This window comes from Podarcis vaucheri (assembly GCF_965113315.1).
Source record: "Podarcis vaucheri genome assembly, chromosome: 3".
NCBI classification, from domain to species: domain Eukaryota; kingdom Metazoa; phylum Chordata; class Lepidosauria; order Squamata; family Lacertidae; genus Podarcis; species Podarcis vaucheri.
This window is the reverse complement of record NC_138761.1, coordinates 31,919,805-31,943,313: the sequence shown is the minus strand read 5'-3', so window position 1 is coordinate 31,943,313 and position 23,509 is coordinate 31,919,805. Positions and strand designations below refer to the sequence as shown.

Sequence of the window (23,509 nt, the reverse complement as noted above, 5' to 3'; positions counted from 1 at the left end):
CTGAGCAGAGAAGCAAATTTTACTTTTGTTCATATTTACTAGAGCTTTCCAGCATTAACCCTTATATCTGCATAAATGCCAATGCTCACCTTGGTTAGCCTTTTGGGTGGGGCTCAGAGCAGGTAAAGGGGTACAGCCAGGAGCCAGAGCTCAGATCTGACAGTGGAGTCTAACACAAACACTGTTCTCCTAAAATGTACAGCTTTTTTTTTAAAAAAAAGGTCAAGAAGGGAAGGGGGGGTAGAAGCAACTCAAGCTAGATTGCCCCTGAAGCAACAAACCTGGCCATGTTTTTCTGGCAACTGATCATTTTTTATTATCAGCAGCTTCATGTTCAGAGTCTTAAAAGTCTTGTCGGTCAAAGGGAACAAAACCAGTAAGAGCAAATTAGACATAAATGTTTACAGGACCAACCCATGTTTAATATGGGGCTATGAGCTGGGATAGGACGCGGGTGGCGCTGTGGGTTAAAGCCTCAGCGCCTAGGGCTTGCCGATCGAAAGGTCGGCAGTTCGAATCCCCGCGGCGGGGTGCGCTCCCGCTGCTCGGTCCCAGCGCCTGCCAACCTAGCAGTTCGAAAGCACCCCTGGGTGCAAGTAGATAAATAGGTACCGCTTACCAGCGGGAAGGTAAACGGCGTTCCGTGTGCTGCGCTGGCTCGCCAGATGCAGCTTTGTCACGCTGGCCACGTGACCCGGAAGTGTCTCCGGACAGCGCTGGCCCCCGGCCTCTTGAGTGAGATGGGCGCACAAACCCCAGAGTCTGTCAAGACTGGCCCGTTCGGGCAGGGGTACCTTTACCTTTACCTTTATGAGCTGGGATAGCTCAGTTAGTAGAGCATGAGAATCTTAATCTCAGGGTTGTGGGTTTGAGCCCCACGTTGGGCAAAAAAGATTGCAGGGGTTGGACTAGATGATCCTCAGGGTCCCTTTCAACTCTACAGTTCTATGAGTCTATGAATTCATTTCTGAGCACTGAATGTAATTAGGGTAATAAGTAGTGCTTTGGGAGGGTACAAAAATTCTCTCTCTCTCTCTCTCTCTCTCTCTCTCTCTCTCTCTCTCTGTGTGTGTGTGTGTGTATACATATGTGCCAAGGTGGCAAAAAATAAATGAGTCAAAATGTAGGATTTACTAAGTAGCATCTAATAAATCATTTAATATGCTCGTTTCCAGTTTGTAAAAAGGATGTCCATTGTAATATTGTCATTGAAAAATATCATTGCCAGGATGAACGTATTAAACATCCCAAGGCTTTTGTGGTGGGAAGCATATTAACGATCGATTAACAAAACCCTTTTTTTAAAAAATCCACATGCTTGTAATTTGGCAAAGGGGAAATCCTATATAATTTCTTTAGAATGTGATCTCAAGCTGGTCTCTGACCGTTATAAATTTCATGTTTCATGTTTCACATGAATGTGATCTCAGTTTGATTAATTTCAAGTAAATGAGAGTGGGAATGTAACGGACAGAAATGATTCATCGTCTTTCCCAGCTACAGTATTTGCTGAGCTTTGGATTCCTGAGCTTTGTGAATAGGAAAAAATGATTATTTTCTATAACTGTTGACCAGATAGTATAGAATGCTTGCAGCAGCTGTAATTTATGCTTTAAGTTCTCTCCCCCCCTCCTCTCTCTCTCTCTTTCTCACAGTGTATGTTACTGTGTGGCATCTGCCTCCTTCTATCAGAGGGGTCAGAGAAAATTGCAGAAAAAAAGGAAGGAGGGAAGTATTCTGCAGTGTGAGGTGTGGAATTGCCAAGAGGCGGTCTGAAGGCTTTGCTTCTTAGCACACCAATAGTAAACTTAATGGGAGACAGAGAGAGGGGTGTGTAAGCAAACTTGAGCAAACACTGAGCTCTCTGCTGGTTGGGATGCTTCAAAGCTCAGAAGATGAACAACCCTAATCTTCAAGGTGGTCACATCTTGGAGACATCTAGCAACAGGAAAACTTCCGTGAGGAAAGCTACTGTGAGCTCCTACAAGAGCAACGGAGCCGGGATTTCCTTCCATTCTTTAAATTTTCTCACCGGTGTCGTCTTTATGCTCTTGGGCCAAAGTGGGCCACTCCTGGGACACCCGCAGTGCCTCGATTATGGTCCTCCTTTCCAGCCTCCCTTCCACCTGGAGTTCTGCTCTGCCTATGAAACTTTTGGTTGTTGTGATCAGGACAAAGACAATACGATTGCAGCCAAATACTGGGAGGTGATGGATTATATCGATCCGCAGGCTCACAAATTGTGTGGAGGATATATCAAAGATATTTTATGCCAGGTAAGGCAATGGGTGGGTTGTAACCTTCATTATGCATCACTGATATACACTTGATTGCAAATTCTACTGTTGGTTTATTTTATTTTTTTAAGGAGGGAAGACAGAGAACAGAAATTAAATAAAACTAAGCAGCTACGTGTGTGTGTGTGTAGAATATATATATATGTGGCATCTTTAGCAGCTACAGGGGAATATATATACGTAAGTGGCATCTTTCCTGCGGACAAATAGTGATGTATGTAAAAACATAATGCAATATTGTTCAGGGGGAGGATGAGGATAATATTCCATTGATTCATTCTACGTATCTGCTGTATAATCTTAGGGTGATTTTTTCTTTTAATGTTTCAAACCAATATGACACAGTGGTGAAAATCTCACATCCTCACTCTCACCTGAAGGCTGGAGAGCAAGGAATGATTTCTCCCCACCCCCCACCCCCCGAAATTTGAAGATAGTTTGGAAGAGCAATCATAGCTTGCAATTTGTTCACTCATGCTACTTTAACCCCTGCTAAACAGGTTTTGTGGATTTCATATCAGAAACCTGCCAAACCTGTTTGAACGGTGGCAAAAGTGCGACAAAAGAAATACGAATGCAAAATCTCTTTGGACTGCTGCCTTCTTCCTGGCCTCCCTTTGGCGAGCCACTTAAGCTTTCTCGCAAAGTTGTTGTGAGGCTCAAGGCGAGCTGTGAAGCAGGTTTTTTTGTGTGCCCAAGGGGGCTACAAAACACACTTTCAAGTTAATATTCTAGATCAAATGAAGCAGCAGCGGTGCTCTCCGTTGCTGGAAAGGTGGCGAAGCTAATCATTTTGTGTCTGAGGTTCGGAACAAAAAGATAAGTGTTTCTTCCATTTGCTTTGCAAATAAATACAGACCGAGACTGGGCAGCGCTCGGCGGCTTATGCAGGGCTGAGCAAAGTGGACCTTGGGTGTTTTGATTCCCAGATGCCATGAAGCGATGTGTTTAGATTGTGCTCCTGCCTGGTGCCCTGGAAAGCTGCAGCTCTGAAAGCAGCCTCAGATCAAACAGCTGGCACCCATGCCTTTTTGGAAAGGGTTCCCTCCAGTCTCAGTTGCTCGGTTCCTGCTCCCCCTGCTTTCTAGTGAAGGCTGCCCATCTGGCTGAAGGCAGAAACCAGCCAGTGTGTGTGTGTGTAACTAGCAGGAGAACAATGAGCAAAGGGTGCGGCTCCCATTGGCACCCTGCCTATCCAGTGATTTATGAGCAGAAAGGGTTCCCCTTTTACAGTGAGTCATGGAGGTCAATGATTCACTCCTTGCCAGCACAAAGGAGCCAAAACACACACCAGGCAAACACTTAGCACTCTTCCATCTAAGCTTCCTCAGCGCTAAAATATTATCTGCATGTACTGAATACGCTCTCTTCAAGGGGCAACACTGCTCAGATTGTGAAGTCAAAAGGAAGCTGCTTATTTTTAAAAATAATTTCACAGCCACAGGAACCCATATTTCCCCCCAGTGTGGGATACTTTGTGTGTGTCAGGGGCAGGGATGGAATTGGTCTAAAGTAAAGCAAAGACAACCTGGATGGAAAATGAAGCCAGTGGTTCAGTTTACTTAGGACTTAAAGATTTTGCCCCTCTTCAGATGGCAATGTGTTTGTTGCCTCGCTTAATCTGAAATGTATTTCGGTCTGTCAGGAAAGGTGAGCCCTTCTGCTCCTTTTGCTGAATGGGCCCCTCAGACCTCTGCCCCCAAATCTTGCTGTGTTGGCACCACCGCTGGAAATAGTGAATAAATGTGATGGTTCCTGACACTGATTAATTAATTAATGTCAGTCTTAGGGCCAAATAGGAAGGTGACCTCAAATATGTCTTTGCACCCAATATGCAGATCTTTTAAAATGCAGTGGTGCCAGAGAGGGCAGGGAATTCCTGCCTATGCAAATACTAGCTCCAGAGAAAGGATTTCCTTTCGGACTGCAGCAGGGGAGGAAAGGGTTAAACTCCCTCTCTCTCTCTCCTCCTGTTAATTATCAGTTCCACCACCCAAGCTGATGCAAAAAGTTTCACTTCAAAACCCCTGCTCATTAAATGCAGAAAAACACATTTAACACACTGTGCCTTTAAAGCACATTTTCCACACCTCAAAAAAAAAAAAAAATCCTGGTGTCTCTAGTTTATCCCTCACAGTTACGGTTCCCACCAACCCTTAACAACTGGGACAATAGTTAATTCTGCATAGCTCCACTTACTATTATGTGGAAACAACTTTTCAGACAGGGAGACAGGGAGAGGAAATCCTTATAAAACGGCAGACACAGTAGTCACAGAGGGACCTAAAGACTTAATATTTCATCAGCCCCTCTGAGATAGAGGTTGGAACAATGAGCAGAACACCATTTGCAACCTCTCACATAGATGAGGAAAAAGGAACAGATGGGCCAGCCTTTTACTGGTAAGGCGGTTTAATCCTAGCAACTGTTATGTAGACCCTTAGGAATGTCTTGACCTCAGACATTTTTAGCAGCAAATGGGGGTTGCTTGCATTCTCTGAAAGACAGCCCCTGCAGCGCCTAAGTTTGGACTTGAGACAGGGAGAGACTGTAGGATCCAAAGCAAATGGTGGGACAAAGGCTTGTCAGAGGGAACATTTTGTTGAACTGCACTTCAGTATACTATACTCAGCTCTGAAGATTTAGGCCCCATCTGCCCTTTACATTTAAAGGAGCATCACACCACTTTAAACAGTCATCATAGCATCCCTCAAAGAATTATGGGAACTGCAGTTTGTCAAGGATGCTGATACTTGTTCATACACTCTTATTCCCTTCACAAAGCTACCATTCCCAGAGTTCTCTGCAAAGAAGGATTGATTGCCAAACCATTTTGAGATACCCAGTTACAGTCGTATCTTGATTGATGAAATGAGTGTTCCAGTTTGTGAACGTTCTTTTGGAAGCTGAACGTCTGGCAGCCAATCAGAAGCTGCACCTTGGAAGTCAAACGTTTTGGAAGTCAAACGGACCTCCGGAACAGATTCCGTTTGGCTTCCAAGGTACAACTTTATAGTCAGTAGTCAAACAAGAGCTTTGGATTTAACAGGTCAGTTTTGGACTGGAATAACAAAAAGCTATGTATGCAAGAAGAAGAGCAAGCAAGTAGTAGTAGGTTCTCTGTGTGGAGAAGATGGAGAAATGCTATTGTGTGATGGCGAGAATGGCACACTTCTTTGGGCATAGCTATGGAGTCTGTCTCCACAAGATGTGGTTGTGGCCATCAAGTGCCATCACAACATAGATAGCTTTTAAAGGGGGGGATAAGACAACTCATGGAAGATATGGCGATCACTGGCTGCTAATAACAATGGTTATCATACCCAACTGCCCCAATAAAATGGGAACAAAATGGAAAGCATAATGCTGGTGGTCAATGTTATGTATTGAAGTTCTCACCCTGGCCACCAGGAGTATTGTGTATGTAGTTTTCACTCAGGTCCACGTCAGTTATTTTAGGTGGGAAACCCTGGGTTGTTGTTGCTACATTGTTGACAGCCGGCTGCCTATAAAAGCAGGCCGGCTGAGCTGTTTGCTGTTCAGTTCTGTCCAGCTTACAAATAAAGAGCTGCTCTGGAGAAATCGCTGTGTCGTCTGCTATGTTCGCCCACAACTTAGCAGTCAACAAAAGAGGTTTAAAGACTGTCTCAAGGCAAATCTAAAAAATGTAGAATAAACACTGACAACTGGGAAACACTGTCCTGCGAGCGCTCCAATTGGAGAACAGCCTTTACCAAAGGTGTCATGGACTTTGAAGACACTCAAACTCAGAACGCAAGGGAGAAACGTGCTAAGAGGAAGGCACGCTTGGCAAATCCACACTATGATCAACTTCCGCCCAGGAACCAATGTCCCCACTGTGGAAGGACGTGTGGAACCAGAATTGGCCTCCACAGTCACTTACGGAGTGACTCATTGTTAAAACTGTGTTTATAGAAGGCACTCTTACTCGGCTATGAGTGTTCGCTGAAGAAGAATATGTGTGTGTGTGTGTGTGCGCGTCTATCTATCTATATAATTTTTTAATTAAATTTTCTGTTTTACAATTTAGAATACTCATTTAAACATCCTTAAATTAGCAATGACCTTCCTGGATATTTTACATAAACCATTCAGTATTCCATTATTACATCCATCAAAATTTACTTACACTGTTGAATTTATCTTTATGCTGCCAACGTTTTCAAGTGTACACAATTTCCCCCCATATATTCAGTAAACATTTTCCATGGTTCTTTAAACATATGTTATTCTTGTTCTCTTATTCTATATATTAAATCTGCAAGCTGTGCATATTCCATCAGCTTAAGTTGCCATTCTTTTTTAGTTGGGACCTTGCTTGTTTTCCATTTTGGGGCTAACAAAACACAGGCCGCAGTAGTGGCATACATAAAGAACCTTTTTTGATACCTGGGAATTTCTGTCTGAATTATCCCCAACAAAAAAGACTTTGTTTTTTTGGGAAAGCACTTTTAAACAATTCTAGCCAGTTCTAGCAATATTGCATCTTTCAGGACCTTGCTCTCATGCGAATGAAATGACTCATGCAGGAGCACGCCCCCAAAAGCCACGCATCCCGGTTTTCCGCTGGGGCGTGTGGGAGGGTATGGGTTATATGCCACCTTCGGCATCAGAGGCACCATGCTCTGAATACTAGTTGTTGGGTAATAACAGTGGAAAAGGCTATTTCCTCATGTCCTGCATGTGAGCTTTCCATAGGCTTCTGGGCGGCTGTTGTGGGAAACAAGATGCTGGATTAGGTCTGGGATGGGGTACCTTTGGCTTTCCAGATGTTGTTGGACTATGTCTCCCATCATCTCCAACCATCGGCCTTGCTGGTTGGGGCTGGTGGGAGTTGCAGTCCAACGGTATCCAGAGGTCTCCCTTCCATAGCCCTTTGGTCTGATCCAATGTGGCTGTTACGTTTCTTAAAGTCAGGGAGCATTGCACACTTAGGATTATAGAATCATAAAAATGTAGAGTTGGAAGGGACCCTGAGGACCATCAAGTCGAACTCCCTGCAATGTAGGAATATGCAGTTGTCCTATGTGGGGATTGAACCTGCAACCTTGGTATTATCTCAGTAGCACGCTCCAACCAGCTGAGCTATTCAGGCATGCTATTTGAGGTGTCTTTGTAATACATAAATGTGCAGACTGAGGAGGCATGACTGTGCTGCAGCAGCAGCCACACAGATAGGGTCCATTGCACAGCACTTTCAGAATGCTTTTCGCCCTTTAACAGGAATGCTCACCCTACGCAGCTCATCTATATGATGCTGAGAACCCTCAGACTCCCCTGCGGAACCTGCCTGGCCTTTGCTCGGACTACTGCTCGGAGTTCCACCTCTACTGCCGTTCTGCCATCACGTTGCTTACCGACGACAAACACATCCAGGAATGCTGCGAGAGGAACAAGACCCGCTTCTGCAACCTGCTTAACATCCAGGATGAAGACTATTGCTTCCCCGACGTGCTGAAAAACACAAACCTGAACCGTAACCTGGGCTCTGTGGTGGAGGACAAGAAAGGCTGCCTTCAGCTGTGCCTAAAAGAGGTGGCCAACGGGCTGAGGAATCCTGTGCTGATGGCGCACGCGAACGACAATACCCATCGCATGTTTGTGGCTGAACAGGTGGGCGTCATCTGGGTCTTTCTTCCAGATGGAAGTCGCCTGGAAGAGCCTTTTCTGGACATTAAGAACATGGTGCTGACCACCCCCTGGTTAGGAGATGAAAGAGGTTTCCTCGGGATGGCCTTCCACCCCAAATACAAGGACAATGGGAAATTCTACGTTTATTACTCCTACCAGGACAAGAAAAAGGTGGAGAAAATCAGGATCAGTGAATTAAGAGTTTCCATGTCAGATGTCAACAAGGCTGATGCAAGCACAGAAAGGTAATGTTTTCCCCAAGCTTCCTTCCTTCTTCCTTCTTCTTGGGATCTCTGCTTCCTCCCAAGGGCTTAGGGTGAAGTTGTCACCTTTAGTCCTCATATTGACCCTGTGGAATAAGTAGTAACCAAGTACACTCTGTGCTAAAGCAAATCCCAGCTGGGCTTCAAGAAACAATGGATTCTGTGATCTGTGATTTATTTCCCCTGGCCAAGCAAAAGGACAATTTTATAGGTATGTGGGTGGAGGTGGACTCAAGTGCTAAGCACTACTGTGCTAGCCAAGATAAAAGAATGCATTCAGATGTGTGATTTGAACCTAGGTCGCTAGTAAGGGTGGGGAACCTTCGGCTCACAGACTAATGCTGGCCAACAGAGGTTCCAGTTTGATCCATGAGGCCCAACCACGTCCTCCTGTCAATCAGCTGATGTCACTCATGATATCAACTGATGGGCGGAGTCCATATTGTTCATTGGCTGCATGGGCCTGTTCCCAGCAGGCAACAGGTGTGTGCAGGCAAAGCAAAGGTGTGTGCTTTCCTTTGTAGCCACAGGCTAGAAGAGAGACTGCTCTGACTTGCAGCTGATGCTTGCAAAATGTGATAGGGAGGGGAGAAAGGAGGTTTTGCCAGCCCTACACTCGGCACTTTGGAAAGAATCTAGACAAATCTTCAACCTGGAGAGTAGTTTCAGTTTCAACCTGTAACATGGGGGTACCCGTTATTGTGCAGCCTGATCCCACTGTCTTCAATGGAGATCACTCCCAGGTTCATTGGCTCTGTTTTTCCACCTATATATGACAAACTGTGGTCTTCTAGGTGAGTGTTTTACTCCCTAACTATCTTAGACCATGGCATGGCCAGTTTTGGGTGCCTGACCCACCAGTTGCATCAGCCAGTGCTCTAGAGCAGAGACAGAGAACAGGACCCAAATTCTGACAAGCTGGATCCTGAGCTCTCTTGACATTGGAGGGAAGGGCTACCCACTTTTCAATCATAATTGAAGCCAGTGATGAAAAGGAATCCCTGCCCCCCCCTTTATAGGTATGACTTGATCCATGTCAACAAAGAATGCTCCTTTGTGTTGTTGGCTTGAATCGAAGGTGGTCATTCAAAGGTAGAATCGGGAACACCCTCTGCATCCAAACATTGGCTCATTTGGGAATTTGGTGACTTTTCCAGTTGCTGTGCAGGGCCTAATGTCCAGCATAGAACCCAACCCTATCATCTACCAGACCACAGTGTCTCCTAAAAAAGAAGCTTATTGAGGGTCCTAGTTTGAATATTCTTCCACCCATGTTCAATTGCTGCCTCAATATGTGCCTGGAAGCAGGATAGATGTATTGAGAAGTATATTGCCAAATAGGAATGGCTGGATGCAGAAAGACCTTGCACAGGTAACACTCTTGCGCAGGGCTTTTTTTTTTCCAGCCAGAGTTCACTGGAGCTCAGCTCCAGCAGCTCCCAGGTGGGCGCCATTGCCATTCTAAGAGGACAAGGGAGAAATTCATGGTGAGCTGCGGCACCTCTCTTTCTGGAAAAATAGCACCGCTCCTGCATCCAGGAGTTGTGCTGATCTGCTGTCAGGATTTCCTGCTTTGACTACGGCTTAGACCTGCAACGTGTTGTGTGGTCCACTATGGGTGATTGCCTATTGGTATAAGAGTTATCATAGATCAAAACAAAGCCATTAATTGACTTCCTTTCCATAAGCAGTGATGGATGCATGCTGATGGATGCAGCGCATTCTGACCCAACTTCTCTCCTGGGAGGCCAAGTGGGAGTGCCAGATGTGCACTTAAGACGGCTCTATCCAGCAGACAGATTTCATCAGAAGGATAGAATTATCCCAGGAATTTTAAGGTCCTTTTTTGCTTTGTCTAGGAAAAGGGGAAGATTGAGCACTATGCAGATAAGATGTTCTGCTTAGTGACTGAATAAGTAAAATACGTCTTTGAACTTAGTAAGGCCCTGGATGTTAACCAGCCTTCCTCCCTTGCTCTTTTTCCTAGTTTCTGATCTCTGTGTTTCTCTCTCCTCCCCACCCCCTTCAGGAGTCTCTTAGAAATCGAAGAACCAGCCGCAAACCATAATGGGGGACAGATCCTCTTTGGCCTGGATGGCTACATGTACCTGTTTACAGGGGATGGAGGGAAAGCCGGGGACCCTTTTGGTAAATTTGGGAATGCTCAGAACAGGTAAGGTCCATCTTCAATAAGTGCTGATTACGCAGGTGCCGCTGTGGGTTAAACCACAGAGCCTAGGACTTGCCGATCAGAAGGTTGGCGGTTCGAATCCCTGCGACAGGGTGAGCTCCCGTTGCTCAGTCCCTGCTCCTGCCAACCTAGCAGTTCAAAAGCACAGCGGGAAGGTAAACGGCATTTCCGTGCGCTGCTCTGGTTTGCCAGAAGTGGCTTAGTCATGCTGGCCACATGACCCGGAAGCTGAACTCCAGCTCCCTCGGCCAATAAAACGAGATGAGCGTCGCAACCCCAGAGTCGGCAGCGACTGGACCTAATGGTCAGGGGTCCCTTTACCTTACATATGAGACAGCTTACTTTGCCTTTAAAGGCAAATTATACTTTTTAAAATAACGCTGCTTTTCTGTTCAGGGGTGCTTTTTAAAGATTATCTTATCATTTATTGCTTTTTGCCAAATCTTTTATGTAAGTTTCCTTGCGTATCATTTGATAGAAGGTGATGATATCCCATCTAGTCAAGCAGCCAGCCAGCATATATGGAAACTGCTACAACACTCTCCCTTCTGTTTCTTTGTCACATTCGTTAATCCTTGTTTTATGCCTTGATTTCCTCTCAGGAGTAGTTTACTGGGAAAGGTTTTGCGGATCGATGTGGATGGAAGAAGCTCTGACGGGAAGCCTTACCGCATCCCCTCTGACAATCCTTTTGCCTCTGACCCTCAAGCTCTCCCAGAAGTCTATGCCTATGGGGTGAGGAACATGTGGCGTTGCTCTGTGGACAGAGGTGACCCGCTCAGTCGCAAAGGAAGGGGGAGAATTTTCTGTGGAGATGTCGGCCAGAACAAGTTTGAAGAAGTGGACATAGTTGTTAAAGGCGGGAACTACGGCTGGAGAGCCAAGGAAGGCTTTGAGTGCTATGACATCAAGCTTTGTCAAAATTCCTCCTTAGGTAAAGAATATTACCTGTCATTTTTAGTGTGTTGGTGGGAAGGCCTTATCTTACCTGTATTTGGTTTAACTGTTAATTCTGCAGCTATCATTTTTGTCATTCCTTTGTGAAGGGATAGGAAGTGCAAATGCACTTCATTAAGGATAAGATCCTTGGGGGCAAAGTTACAACATTTAGAGTGCTTTAGTTTCAGGAAAAGGCAAGTACAGTCATACCTCATGTTTGCTTCAGGTTGAGCATTTTCAGGTCATGTCCCATGGTGACCCGGAAGTACCGGAAAGGGTTACTTCTGGGTTTTGCCGCTTGCGCATGCGCAGACACACAAAGTGACATCACGTGCATGTGCAGAAGCGGCGTATCGCGATCCGCGCGTGCGCAGATGCGGGTTGCGTTCTTTTCAGGTTGCGAACGGGCCTCCAGAACAGATCCCGTTCGCAACCAGAGGTACCACTGTACACGGAGACACGATAGAGGCGTTTAAAATCACACGGGGTGGGGAAAGTGAATAGAGAAACGTTTTCTCTCTCCGTTTCTCATAGAGCCTGGGGGCATTCAGTGAAGTTGAACGGTGGAAGATTCAGGGCAGACAAAAGAAAGTACTTCACACAGCGCACATGGACTATGGAATTTGCTCCCATAGGAAATAGTTATGGCCAGCAACATGACTGGCTTTAAAAGAGGATTTGACAAATACATGGCAGAAAAGGCTATTCATGGCCACTAGTCGTGGTAGTGATGATCTATCTCCACCGCTGGAGGTCTCTGAATATGTGTAATTTCAACACCCCTTCTCTCCATTTTTATGGTTAGTTATTTTTAAACCAGTCTTGGGCCCATCAGCCATTCAACCAGAGGATGCCTTCAAACAGAGGTCTGTCGGTTGCAAAGGTGAATGCATGGTGGTCCTATAAACCAGTGTTTCCATATAAACCAAGATATCCCAAGGGGATCACAGTGAACAATGCGTAAATGGGGGAACCACAGCACGAGGCTAGGGGGCCACAGAGGGAAATGAGAAGTGAAGGGGAAAATCCTGATTGGCTATCTATCTGCTTGGCCAATCACAAGCAGGTAGGGGGCGGGCCACCAAGACCTAGTGCTATAAACTACACTAATTTTACTTTAAATGCCCAATTTGTTTTAGAAAAAAATTGCTCGTGCATTGAAGAAGGATGACTATTTCCTTTTTAGATAATCAAACAGTTTTAATTGACGAAAGTGCATTTTCTCTGTTTTTAACAGATGATATACTTCCAATATTTGCCTACAGCCATTCAGTGGGGAAATCAGTCACTGGAGGTTATGTGTATAGAGGATGTGAGTCTCCAAACCTGAATGGCCTATACATTTTTGGTGATTTTATGAACGGGTGAGGAACAAACTTCTTTCCATTAACTTTTCAGTACAGTAGGTAGGTTTCCTATAGACCATCTCAGAATATTTGTTTTTGGTTCATCCCTAGTCATGGGCTCAAACAGTTCATGGCAACAGGGAGTAGCAAAAAGTATTTACGGCCCAAGAGAAAGCCTTGGATCTATTTTGGGATATACCAGAAAGAGTTTTTCTAAGCTACAGTGGAACTGTGAAACCATAAAACATATGTTTTTGTTTTTTCATCCAGTCGGCTTATGGCTTTGCAAGAAGATGAGAGAGCAAATCATTGGAAGAAGCAAGACATTTGTATTGGTAACACTAAAGCCTGTGCCTTTCCAGGGATGGTCAGCTCTTACAGCAAATACATCATTTCTTTCGCTGAGGATGAAGCAGGTAATGTTGGTTGCTGTGTCTGTTTTCTTAGGAAAGCATTTTTTGGGGAGGCCACCAACTCTGAGTTGCTCAACAACTTTTGGGGTGTACTGGTTTACTTTTTGAAATATGGCAACCCTGAAATAGTCAGGAACCTGGAAGGCCACATGGTTGCTTTAGGCTGGTGGTAGGTTACAACTTGCACAGGCCTGGCTTACGTAGAGAGGGAAAATTGCACTATTATCAACCTGTTGCAATTTTGTCTGACGAATTTCACATTCCTGGCTTTCTCCTCTTTTCCTGTTATCTCCAGCTGAGCTCTATTTTATGGCTACGTCCTACCCCAGTGCCTTTGCGCCACATGGATCGATATACAAAATTGTGGATCCTGCAAGGTGCGTACTTTTTCAAGTCCTTGAATGTCCCTGCTACCTGCTGATTTTTTGAACAGCATCAGCATCACACACAAACATTCATCAGTTTTCTTCCAGGGTGATAGATACTGTTATATACTGAAGTTCTCACCCTGGGCCAGCAGTGGGATTCTGTAGATAGTTTTCATTCAGGTCCACATATGCAAATAAGGGTTCGAAAGTGACGTTCAGTGATTGGATAGTTACAGAAAATGGTTACTGTTGCGTTCTAGTGGAGCTCTATCTAAGCAGGCTGGCTGAACCCTTCAGTTCTGTTCTGGCCTGTGAATAAACAAGAGCTGTTCGAACAATCGCTGTGTCATCTGATATGTTCACCCGCAACTTAACAGATACAACAGAAACACTCCATTCACATGACTGGATTTCAGTTTCATGCATTAAACCTGCAGAACAACTATGTTCCTTGGAAGCCACAGTTTCTTGCTCTGGCACTTGCAGGCCAATCGACTAACTTAATTAAAACGAAGTACATTGATTTAAAGCAATTGGGCTCCAGTTAAATCAGTGGGAGCCCACAGGCTTAAAACCCTTTTAAGGGATTTGAGGATTAGGAAACCAAGAGCCCTGAAAGCCCCACAATTGTTTTCCCAGACCCTCTTTCCTTCAGAGAATTCTGGGCACTGTAGTTTGTTAAAAGTTGCTGGAAGTGGTAACTCTGTAAGGGTCCCCAGGGTTCTTTGAGGGAAGAATGTCTCATGAAGGTATTTCGTGTGTGTGTGTGTGTGTGTGTGTGTGCAGTCCACAGAATAACAAAATACTGTGAAGCATGGGAGCATGTTCCATCAGTAACAGGAATTAAATATTGCATAAGCTACTACACTTGATATCAAGAAACCTGACCCAAACCCCTAGGTCATTCTTCCCCTGCTGGTTCAGATGGTGCCAACTCTCAAGGAGTAAAAAACCATGTTAGGTAGAGGAGCTACCACCACTCCTGCTTTGTTCACTTAACTTGTGCAGGAGATCTCAGACTGTACTCTAGGAACTCAGCTACAGTAGTAAAAAAGCCCCAGTGATTTGAATGTTATAAACATGCAACACCAGGTGGCGCCAGAGAGCACAAAAATTTTCTCTAGCGTTTTTACATAGGGGTTCCCCCCTTGGTTATAACGATTTAATTTCTGACTTATTTACAGTATTATTTTCCCCTGTGTGTAAATCCACACTAGCTGTCCCTAAGACCCCAAGGAGCAAGAGCTAAAGTACTGCTCTCTGCTTCTGAGGCCTTAGGCAAAAGAAGCCAAATTACAGCAGCTGTAACTTGAAAGGTCCAAGGAATTGGTTTAGAACCAAGGCTTAACTAAAATAAGCACAGCCAAAATGAAGAGGTGGATGTTTTATTAGTAATAATTGAAACAGCAGCATAGCATGAGACCTGTTTACCAAAGAGGAGAAATTGGAAAGAAATCTGGAGCTAGGCCTGGCCAGTGTTCAGTCTGCTGCTGCTCACATCTCAGTTCAGTTACTCGTTTTATATTGTGTCTGTTTTCACCCCTACTGTAGGGAACTTTGTCCCCATTTGTTCTCAAGGAGAGCTGGCTCGCAGGCAATCCACAGCATAGAAAGCAGACAAAAATACATCTCTTTGTAGTTTGTATTTATTTTGAAGTTGAGACCAACCATAGAATTCGCCTGAGACTCAGGAACTAGTCTAGAAAAACATGAGGGTTGTTGACAGAACTTCCGTCCAAGTAATGGCAAGGCACATCAACGACAGTAATAAATATTCACTGTTTGTCTATCTCCTTTTATCCAAAGGATATCCAAAAGATTAATGTACCAAGAAAGCATTGCTTTTGCTCCCAAGTAGGGAAGACTTCTAGGCCTACCAACATTTGGGATGCTTTTCTGGGCAGATAGTAATTTTCATGTTCTTTTCGCCTTGTTATGAAGATGTCAAGCTGTTCTGGGAAGCTTTAATCTCTTTGATACACACTTTCCAGATTTTATTTTTAGTTTTCTGAGCCTATGGGTGCTTTCAGGTGTGCGTTTATTGTGGGATGGGTGCTTCTTATTCATGCAGGTATTGTTTTGTTTTTTTGGTTTTTTGCAGCAGCCACATGATGGCATTGGCATCGAACCATCAGCCTCTATTTCCCCTCCCATTTAATCTCTTTTTTTGTGTGTGGGTAGGAGAAGAATGTAAGGCTTTAAAAACACGCACACACAACAAAAACACAACAAAACTTACCAACCTGTTGTTCATGCTATCTGAGAACGGGTATTACTTCACCTTCAGTGGAAAAAGTGTCCAACAAGAACTTCCAGGGAGATCCATGGACCTTTCTGCAGGTTTTTAGAAGTCTATATTTCCCATTCATTTCTTTAGCATATTTGTGAATTACACTCAAGAGAGAAAGTGAGAACTGTCTCAACTTCTGTAGCATAAAAAGGCCATGGAGTTTTCAAGGCAGAAATGCGAGAACTCAAGCTCACCAAAGCCAAACAACATGCTACATTATTTAACATTTTTTTAAAAGTGTGGTTAAACAGGCCTGTTTTGTAAAAAAAAAGTAGCTATAGGGTCCAATCTGGATTGGGGCACCATGTGAGTTTCCTGCTGAAATTCACTCACTTGCTCATATTTACCCTTAAAGTTGTTTCTTTTACTACAAATGAATTGCTCCCACTAAATACTGAGATTCCAGAGAACTTGCTTCTTCCAAAGAATCCTGGGAAATGTAGTTTGTTTAAGAGTGCTACAAACTGTAGGAGGGGCAAACTACAGTTCCCAGAATTCTTTGGGAGGGCATGTATTTTAAAAGTATGGAGCGCATGTGACCCATTGGGAATGATAACTGTATCACAGTTCCAATTAATTTAGCAGAGCAGTGGAAAGACTTAAAACCAAAGATATAGTAGGCAAATATCATCCACAGGAAACCTAAATCAGGAAGAGAGTTATTTTCAAGTACAAAATGCTTGACATTTTCCTTAACTGAAAATCCACTTCTTCACAAGGAGAGAAACTAATGGAAGGATTCGGGCAGGATATACCGGTAGCTTTTGTTCTGTTCGCATGAGAGTGCTTTCAAGGTCTTTTGCTGGCAAGCTCATGATTTAACAGAAAGACTGAAGTTGGCCATCTGCCTCTAGAAAACCACCACAAACACAGGCTCCTTATCCATTCTCAAGATGTCCACACATAATTTTTGTGACCGAATCTATTTGCTTTTTAGGAGAGCTCCACCAGGGAAATGTAAACAGAAGCCTATTCCAGTGAAAACAAAGAGTAAGCGAATCCCATTCATTCCCCGTGCAAGTAAGTCAACAAGGATATGTGGTGTTTTTCTGTTTTGTTTGCTAGCATATCTTAGCATATGTAGCACAAATGCTAAGACACACTGAAAGGAACTTTCGATGTGTGTGCCAACCATTAAAGGCTTCCAACTAAGTAAATACTACAATCAATCAATAATAAACAATGTAGTTACCCCCCCTCTTTATTCGACACTTGTGATTATTTTGCTCATGATGGTATTGGGGTGGTTATACACAATCACGTTTTGATACTGTTTGCAATCGCTTTTGCAATGGGCATACTGCCAGGTTTCCAATTGGCACAACAAATGTTTTGGATTTGTGGGTTTTTTGGGGGGTGGGGAGGCAGGAATTGGCTTGCTTTTGTTGTGCTGTAGTCCAACAGTGCCCTTCTAGGCGGCACTAATACTGTATCACTGGGGAAGCATTGCAGAACAACAAATAAAGTAATGTGGTGTGTGGACACTCCAGTGTAAATCCACCATCACTAATGCAATAGTACTGTATCAGTGACATGTTGCAGAATACTAAAAACAACAAAACCCTCCAGTCTGAATGTATATATTCTGATCTAAGTATATCTGAATCAGGGGTGAACTTTTCAGCCTGGGGGACCAGACCCTTATCTGTCCCCACCCCCGTCAAAAGGTGGATTGGACACCAGTCCAAGTTGTCACTGAAACCGCCCACACCCTCCCACATTTCTCCGATGAAAATAGGGACGTCCCATTCCATAATGATAATTTTACTATTTATAGCCCACACATCTTACTGGGTTGCCCCAGCCACTCTGGACAGCTTCCAACATATACAGTGGTACCTTGGGTTATATACGCTTCAGGTTACATACGCTTTAGGTTACAGACTCCACTAACCCAGAAATAGTACCTCGGGTCAAGAACTTTGCTTCAGGATGAGAACAGAAATCGTGCTCCGGTGGCACGGCGGCAACAGGAAGCCCCATTAGCTAAAGTGGTGCTTCAGGTTAAGAACAGTTTCAGGTTAAGAACGGACCTCCGGAACGAATTAAGTACTTAACCCGAGGTACCACTGTATAAGAACAAAATAAATCATTAAACATTAAAAAAAACCTGCCCTATACAGGATTGCCTTCAGATGGCTCGGGGGTCGGGATAATGCCATACGCTCCAACATTTCTCTAAGGAAAATAGGGACATCCTAAGGAAAAGCAGGACATTCCAGGATCAAATTAGAAACCAGGACGGCTTCTCTAAATCAGGGATGTCCCTGGAAAATAGGGACACTTGGAGGGTCTGTGCCGTCTAAAATGGACGTTTTCTCTTCCCATTTTCAAAGCGGCTTGAGTGCAAACCACTTAGTGTTTGGCATGTTCCTGCTCTCCGTCAGCTGATGAGCAGGGGGAACAGGTCTTGCTCCTGCAGAAGAGCAATTCGGAGCGCACTTTAAGCTCTCGATCATTCCTTATGATGGGAGTTGTAGTCCCGTGTGGTTACATGGGTACCTGCTCCACACTTGATGACATCAGGTGGGGGGGCAGGTAGGTGTGGTTTTCAAGGGCTGGCTCTGTGGGCCTAATCGAAATCCCAACTTGGCTCACTGGTCCAAGGCTTCCAAACTTGGGTCTCTAGCTGTTTTTTGTACTACAACTCCCATCATCCCTAGCTAGCAGGACCAGTGGTCAAGGATGATGGAAACTGTAGTCCAAAAGCAGCTGGAGACCCAAGTTTGGGAAACCCTGCACTGGTCAATGGCTCCTCACCCCAAATCTAAATGTTTGAGGCTTAGGGTGGATTACACAAGCCAGCAAACCTCTTCCTAACAGCTCATAATATTTCCCATGCTCCCCCCTTTCCATTTTATCCTTACCACAAACCTGTGAGGCTGAGGGATAGACTGATTCAAGGCAGGGGTGCTGTTGTTAAGGGTGGCTGAGGGGTTCAGGCAATGCTGCAAAGCACTGTGATAATTGTTATGTATTGTATTGAAGTTCTCACCCCGGCCACCAGGGTTATTGTGTATATAGTTTTCTTTTCTTTTTTTTAATTTTTATTGGGTTTTCACATTTTTTATAGACAAACAAACAGAAAAACAAACAGACAAAAAAGACACAAAAACAAAAAGAATATAAAGTTTCAGAAAAAACACTTATTTTCATAACCCTGGTCTCTGACTTCCCCCCACCCCCTCCCTTGCATCCCTATTCCCAAAGTTATCTCAGCAAATTGTCGTTTCTCAACCTCCTAACCTTCTCAATAATAGCCCTTTTAAAAATAAAAACAGTTGTTCTAAGTTGGGCCTCAGTTCCCTTCCCTCGATTTCCCATTTTGTCTTTAATATCGGTCCTATTGATTAATTTCCATTGTCCTGAGTGTTGTTAAAATTACATCTTTCCCTCCCTCCCATCCCCGGTTTGCGTCCCTTCCCGATACAAGTCCACAATGTCAGTTCTTAGCCTGGGTCCCACACGTCCGAGGCTCTCAAGTCTATCACAGTCCCTCTCCGCCGGTCTTGTTGGTAATCCTTTGTGTCAGTCATCAAATCTCGAAAGAGGTCTATCACAATCCATCCATAGTCTCTCAAGTAGAACTGCTGAAGAATTTCCACAAGGCATGGATCTTTCAAATCATAGTCAGAGTCAAAGTCAATGTGGAGGCCCCAATTATATTTCTTTATTTTAAATTCTTGCATTCCATAAGCTTCCAGGGCCTCCACTTTCATCTTTTGCATCTTTCATAAGTTTGTAGTAGATTCAATCCAATAGTCTCCTTGCTTGTATTCCACAGATGTCAGATTCTGGTCAACATTTAACTTTACTTTCTCTTTCTCTTGTTTTGTCTCCTTTTCTTTGATTATCATTTCAAGTTCAGCTGTGGGTTCTTTCTCCTTCCAATCCTCCTTACAATCAGCAGGACTACTTGTTTCAGTAGTCAAGGTCATCATATGTTTACTCATTTCCGAAATATGCTCTTGTAAGGTTCCCACCAGTTGAAACATCCTTTCGATTTGCTCCAGTATCTTTCCATCCACAGCCATTGTAATTCCACAGAGTTCCCCCTAGAGGGAATCTGATTACTTAACGTTGTTTTCTCCAACAATCCTCTTTCTTATTTTTATTACTTTGTTTCCAACAATTTAAGTTCAATTGTAACACCTTTTATTCCAGAGGGGTCTTATGTAGCAATTTTTTCCTGTAGACTGTCTATTTGACAGCTTTGACAGCTGTCAAATTCTGTGCTTACAGGCTTCCAAATAGGATGCTCCCGGGCCCGGGGGGGAGGGTTGTTTACAGCAAAAAGAAGAAACCTCCAAAACTTCACTCTCCTGCACAAAATTACTTTTTTTTTTTTTGCCCAATCTTGGGAGTTACAGTCCTTTTAAACTCACCCTTTGCAGGCTAAACTCTCCAGCTTAGTTCGTACGTCGTTGCTTTAGTTCGTCTGCAAGGGGGGGGGGTGCGGACTTCCTTTTAGCACACCCCCCGATCGTCTCAAATTCAAATAGGAAAATCTTAAAGTCCGATTCCAATTTACTCACGGGTTGTTCTTTTCGGCCGAATTTCAAGGAAGGAAGTCAGCGCTCTCCGGTCATGGCTCGCGGCTTCGCTCAGCGGGGGTAGCGATGGACTCTCAGTGCCACGCCACCCCCCGTATCCCCTCCGCAGCCTTTAAAAAGGCTCTTTGCGAATCAGGGGGGGCGCTTAAGGCACCCACCGAGTCTTCAGTCCGCAGGCTTCCGCGCCTGCGGTTTTAAGGGTCCCCGTGTCGCCGGCACGGCAAAGACCCGTCCCCCGCTGAGCCGATTCCCTCCGGAGCTCGGAGGGAATCCGCCATTCCCAGATCGCGCCAACCCCGGAAGTCTGTATATAGTTTTCACTCAGGTCCACGTCAGTTAATTTATGTGGGAAACCCTGGGCTATTGTTGTTACAATGTTGACAGCCAGCTGCCTATAAAAGCAGGCCGGCTGAGCAGTTCAGTTCAGTTCCAGCTTACTTATAAAGAACTACGGTACTTGGAGAAATCTCTGTCGTCTGCTTTGTCAACCCACTACTTAATAATAATGACACCTCACCCACCATTTTTAAAAAATTGTTTTTGATATTACAAATATAGATTTACAATACCAAATACATATCCATATAAAGAGATCTCTCTGAATCTCAAGACTTCCCCACCATCTCCTCCATGGGTCCTATTGTCAACCTTCTCAACTGCATATTACCGTATTTTTTGCACCATAACACTCACTTTTTTCCTCCTAGAAAGTAAGAGGAAATGTCTGTGCGTGTTATGGAGGAAATGCCTACGGGTGGCATGCCTACGGATTTTCCTCCTCTAAAAACTATGTGCGTGTTATGGTCGGGTGCGTGTTATAGAGCGAAAAATACGGTATTTCATAATCTATATTTTATATCTATCCATATTGTCCATAGTATTTGTTACATTACAAGTGAGATTAAAATCCTACTAATGTTTTCATCTGCTTACAGCGATCTCCTCAATAAATTATAATTTCCCCCCATTCTTTCTTGAAGTTTTTGTCTTTTTGGTCCCTGAGCTTTCTGGTCAGTTTTGCCATTTTGGCGTAGTCTAACAGCTTGGTTTGCCATTCCTCTCTGGTAGGGACTCTTTCTTCTTTCCATCTCTGGACTAGTAGCATCCACGCTGCTGTTGTCGCATACATAAATAATCTTTTCTGTTCCTTTCCCACCCACCGTCTTAAATTGCTCTGTATCGCTGCTAAATTCAACCTGTTGAAACAAGGATGGTAACCTCCTAAAATGTCTTTTCACAGAAACCGTCCTTGAACTGCTTAAAGAGCGTCTTACAACCCGTCCCCCCAAAACAGCCTTCAATGCTACCGAACCGCCCCCAAATTCTTCCACTCCAAGATCCAAGAAGCCTGCCTCCCACAAAGACCCTACTAAACGTAAGGCAGCGAAGCCTCCCAGGTCTGGCAGAAAGCAGCAAATGACCCAAACCCCCAAGGCCCGGGGATCCAAGACGAAGTCGGACAGAACGGCGCAAAAGGCTCCACGGGTCTCGAAAGCGACGGTGACGACCTCCCCGCCAAAGAAAAAAGGCTCCCGGTTAACCAGAGCCCAAAAGAAACAGGTTCCAAAGCTGAAGTCAGCGGCTAAGGAGAAAATGCAGAAGAAGAGAAAGAGTTCCGGCTTAAGAAGTGCTGCTTGAACTTGGACCAGTTATGTGAATGTAGATGGAGTTGCTGGGCAACTTGCTTCCGTTCCGCTCTTAGTAAGAGAGTGAGATCAGTGTGTAGTTTACACGCCAAATAAATATATATATGTATATGAATGAAAGCATGCCGCTCCAGGAAAAGCAAGCAGCTGCTAGGCCACTGTGACAGATGCAGCACATTTGCTTAATGAGGAGTTTAAATGCCCCAGATGGATTCCAGGTTGTTGCTTTGCAGAAATCTTACTCCGATGACCGGTTTAAGGAGGCGACGCAGTGGGCATTTACAGCAGTATAGTTCTACAGGAATGTCAGTGGGATTGCTTTGGCTGTGTGAAGCAGCAACTGATTTGCACCCTCTTTGGGAAATTCAGTTCCCCCATCGACTTGCATGGCAAAGAGCACCACTGAAAAGATGGCGAGGTTAATAAGTCTGTGGTACTTTTGTCTCGGGGAGAGTAAGGCTGTATATCAAAAGGTTAGTAAGCAAGGAACATTGGCTGCATTTCAATGGCTGAACAGTCTAATAAAATGCAAACCTTCTAAGGAATTAACTACAGGGAGCAGAATTAACTAAATTGCCCAGTCTGATATTTTGATGATACTGGGCAGTTGATTTTCTTTTATCAGTTGCAACATACATTCTAAAGCACACGTATTTTCTCTCTCCCTATAATAAAATACTGGATGAGAACAAATAAATCAAAGTGCCTCTATTTGAGTGGTTCTCTTGCAAGGCAAAAAATGTTTCAACAAAAGCAATTAAATGCTGCAACCTTTTGTTGTAGGTCTCACCTGGTCACTTTATTAGACAACATCCTATCAACACCCAACACAGGTGTACAATATTCCTGGACATCTGGGATTCAGATCATGCTATCACAGATACAAATTCCAAATGCACCAGTATTGGGGTGGGGGGGGGGGTGGGAATTCACCTGTGTTTGGATATGGGTAGGATAGGAACAATTAGGATAATAAGCTATGCTTTGCAGTAAACCTTATGTCTAGTAGTGGGCAAGGACTTAAGAATGACTTTGCAGGGCCAGACTAAGGCCATCCCTAAATCAAGCATCTTTGCTGCCTCCTTTATTTTTTCACATTATGACTGCCATATTTCCAATGCATTTACAGCCTGTTCCACCACACTAATGTATGACTTGTAGGAACGGATGCATCCCTCATTCAGCACTATACAACTAGATAATGTATCCTTATTTAGAAAAAAAAATTACAAATCACTTAATAAATAATACCTAAGCAGGTTACATAACTAGCCATGAAACACAGATAAAACCTGCAAATGTTAAAAACCATTATACACAACTAAACAATGTCTGGAAGAGACATGCTGCTATAAAAAAAAGCTTTTAGCTGCCATCTAACACAGAAAAAATGTCAAAACAAATTCAATATCTTTACTATTGATAATCATTCACATATAATTACTTATGTACCTGTTATACACACTGACGATTTACTATCAGCTGAGGAAGGGAGCTATTTGGAAACCTTGTTAAGTTAGCAGTTTGCGCCTTGTTTGCTTGTGCCAGCAG

The 23,509-nt window shown here is 44.1% G+C and overlaps 1 protein-coding gene across 1 annotated transcript; it reads left to right on the top strand.

Annotated features, from left to right (window-relative positions):
- Positions 1-1,810: 1,810 nt before the first annotated feature.
- HHIPL2 (HHIP like 2) lies at positions 1,811-23,021 on the top strand. The gene is made up of 9 exons (XM_082217509.1): positions 1,811-2,276; positions 7,542-8,194; positions 10,242-10,385; positions 11,006-11,337; positions 12,580-12,706; positions 12,959-13,104; positions 13,397-13,478; positions 16,697-16,779; positions 21,553-23,021. The coding sequence occupies exons 1-9, from the start codon at positions 1,896-1,898 to the stop codon at positions 21,948-21,950; spliced, it is 2,346 nt and encodes a 781-aa protein (XP_082073635.1). The 5' UTR covers positions 1,811-1,895; the 3' UTR covers positions 21,951-23,021.
- Positions 23,022-23,509: the final 488 nt, after the last annotated feature.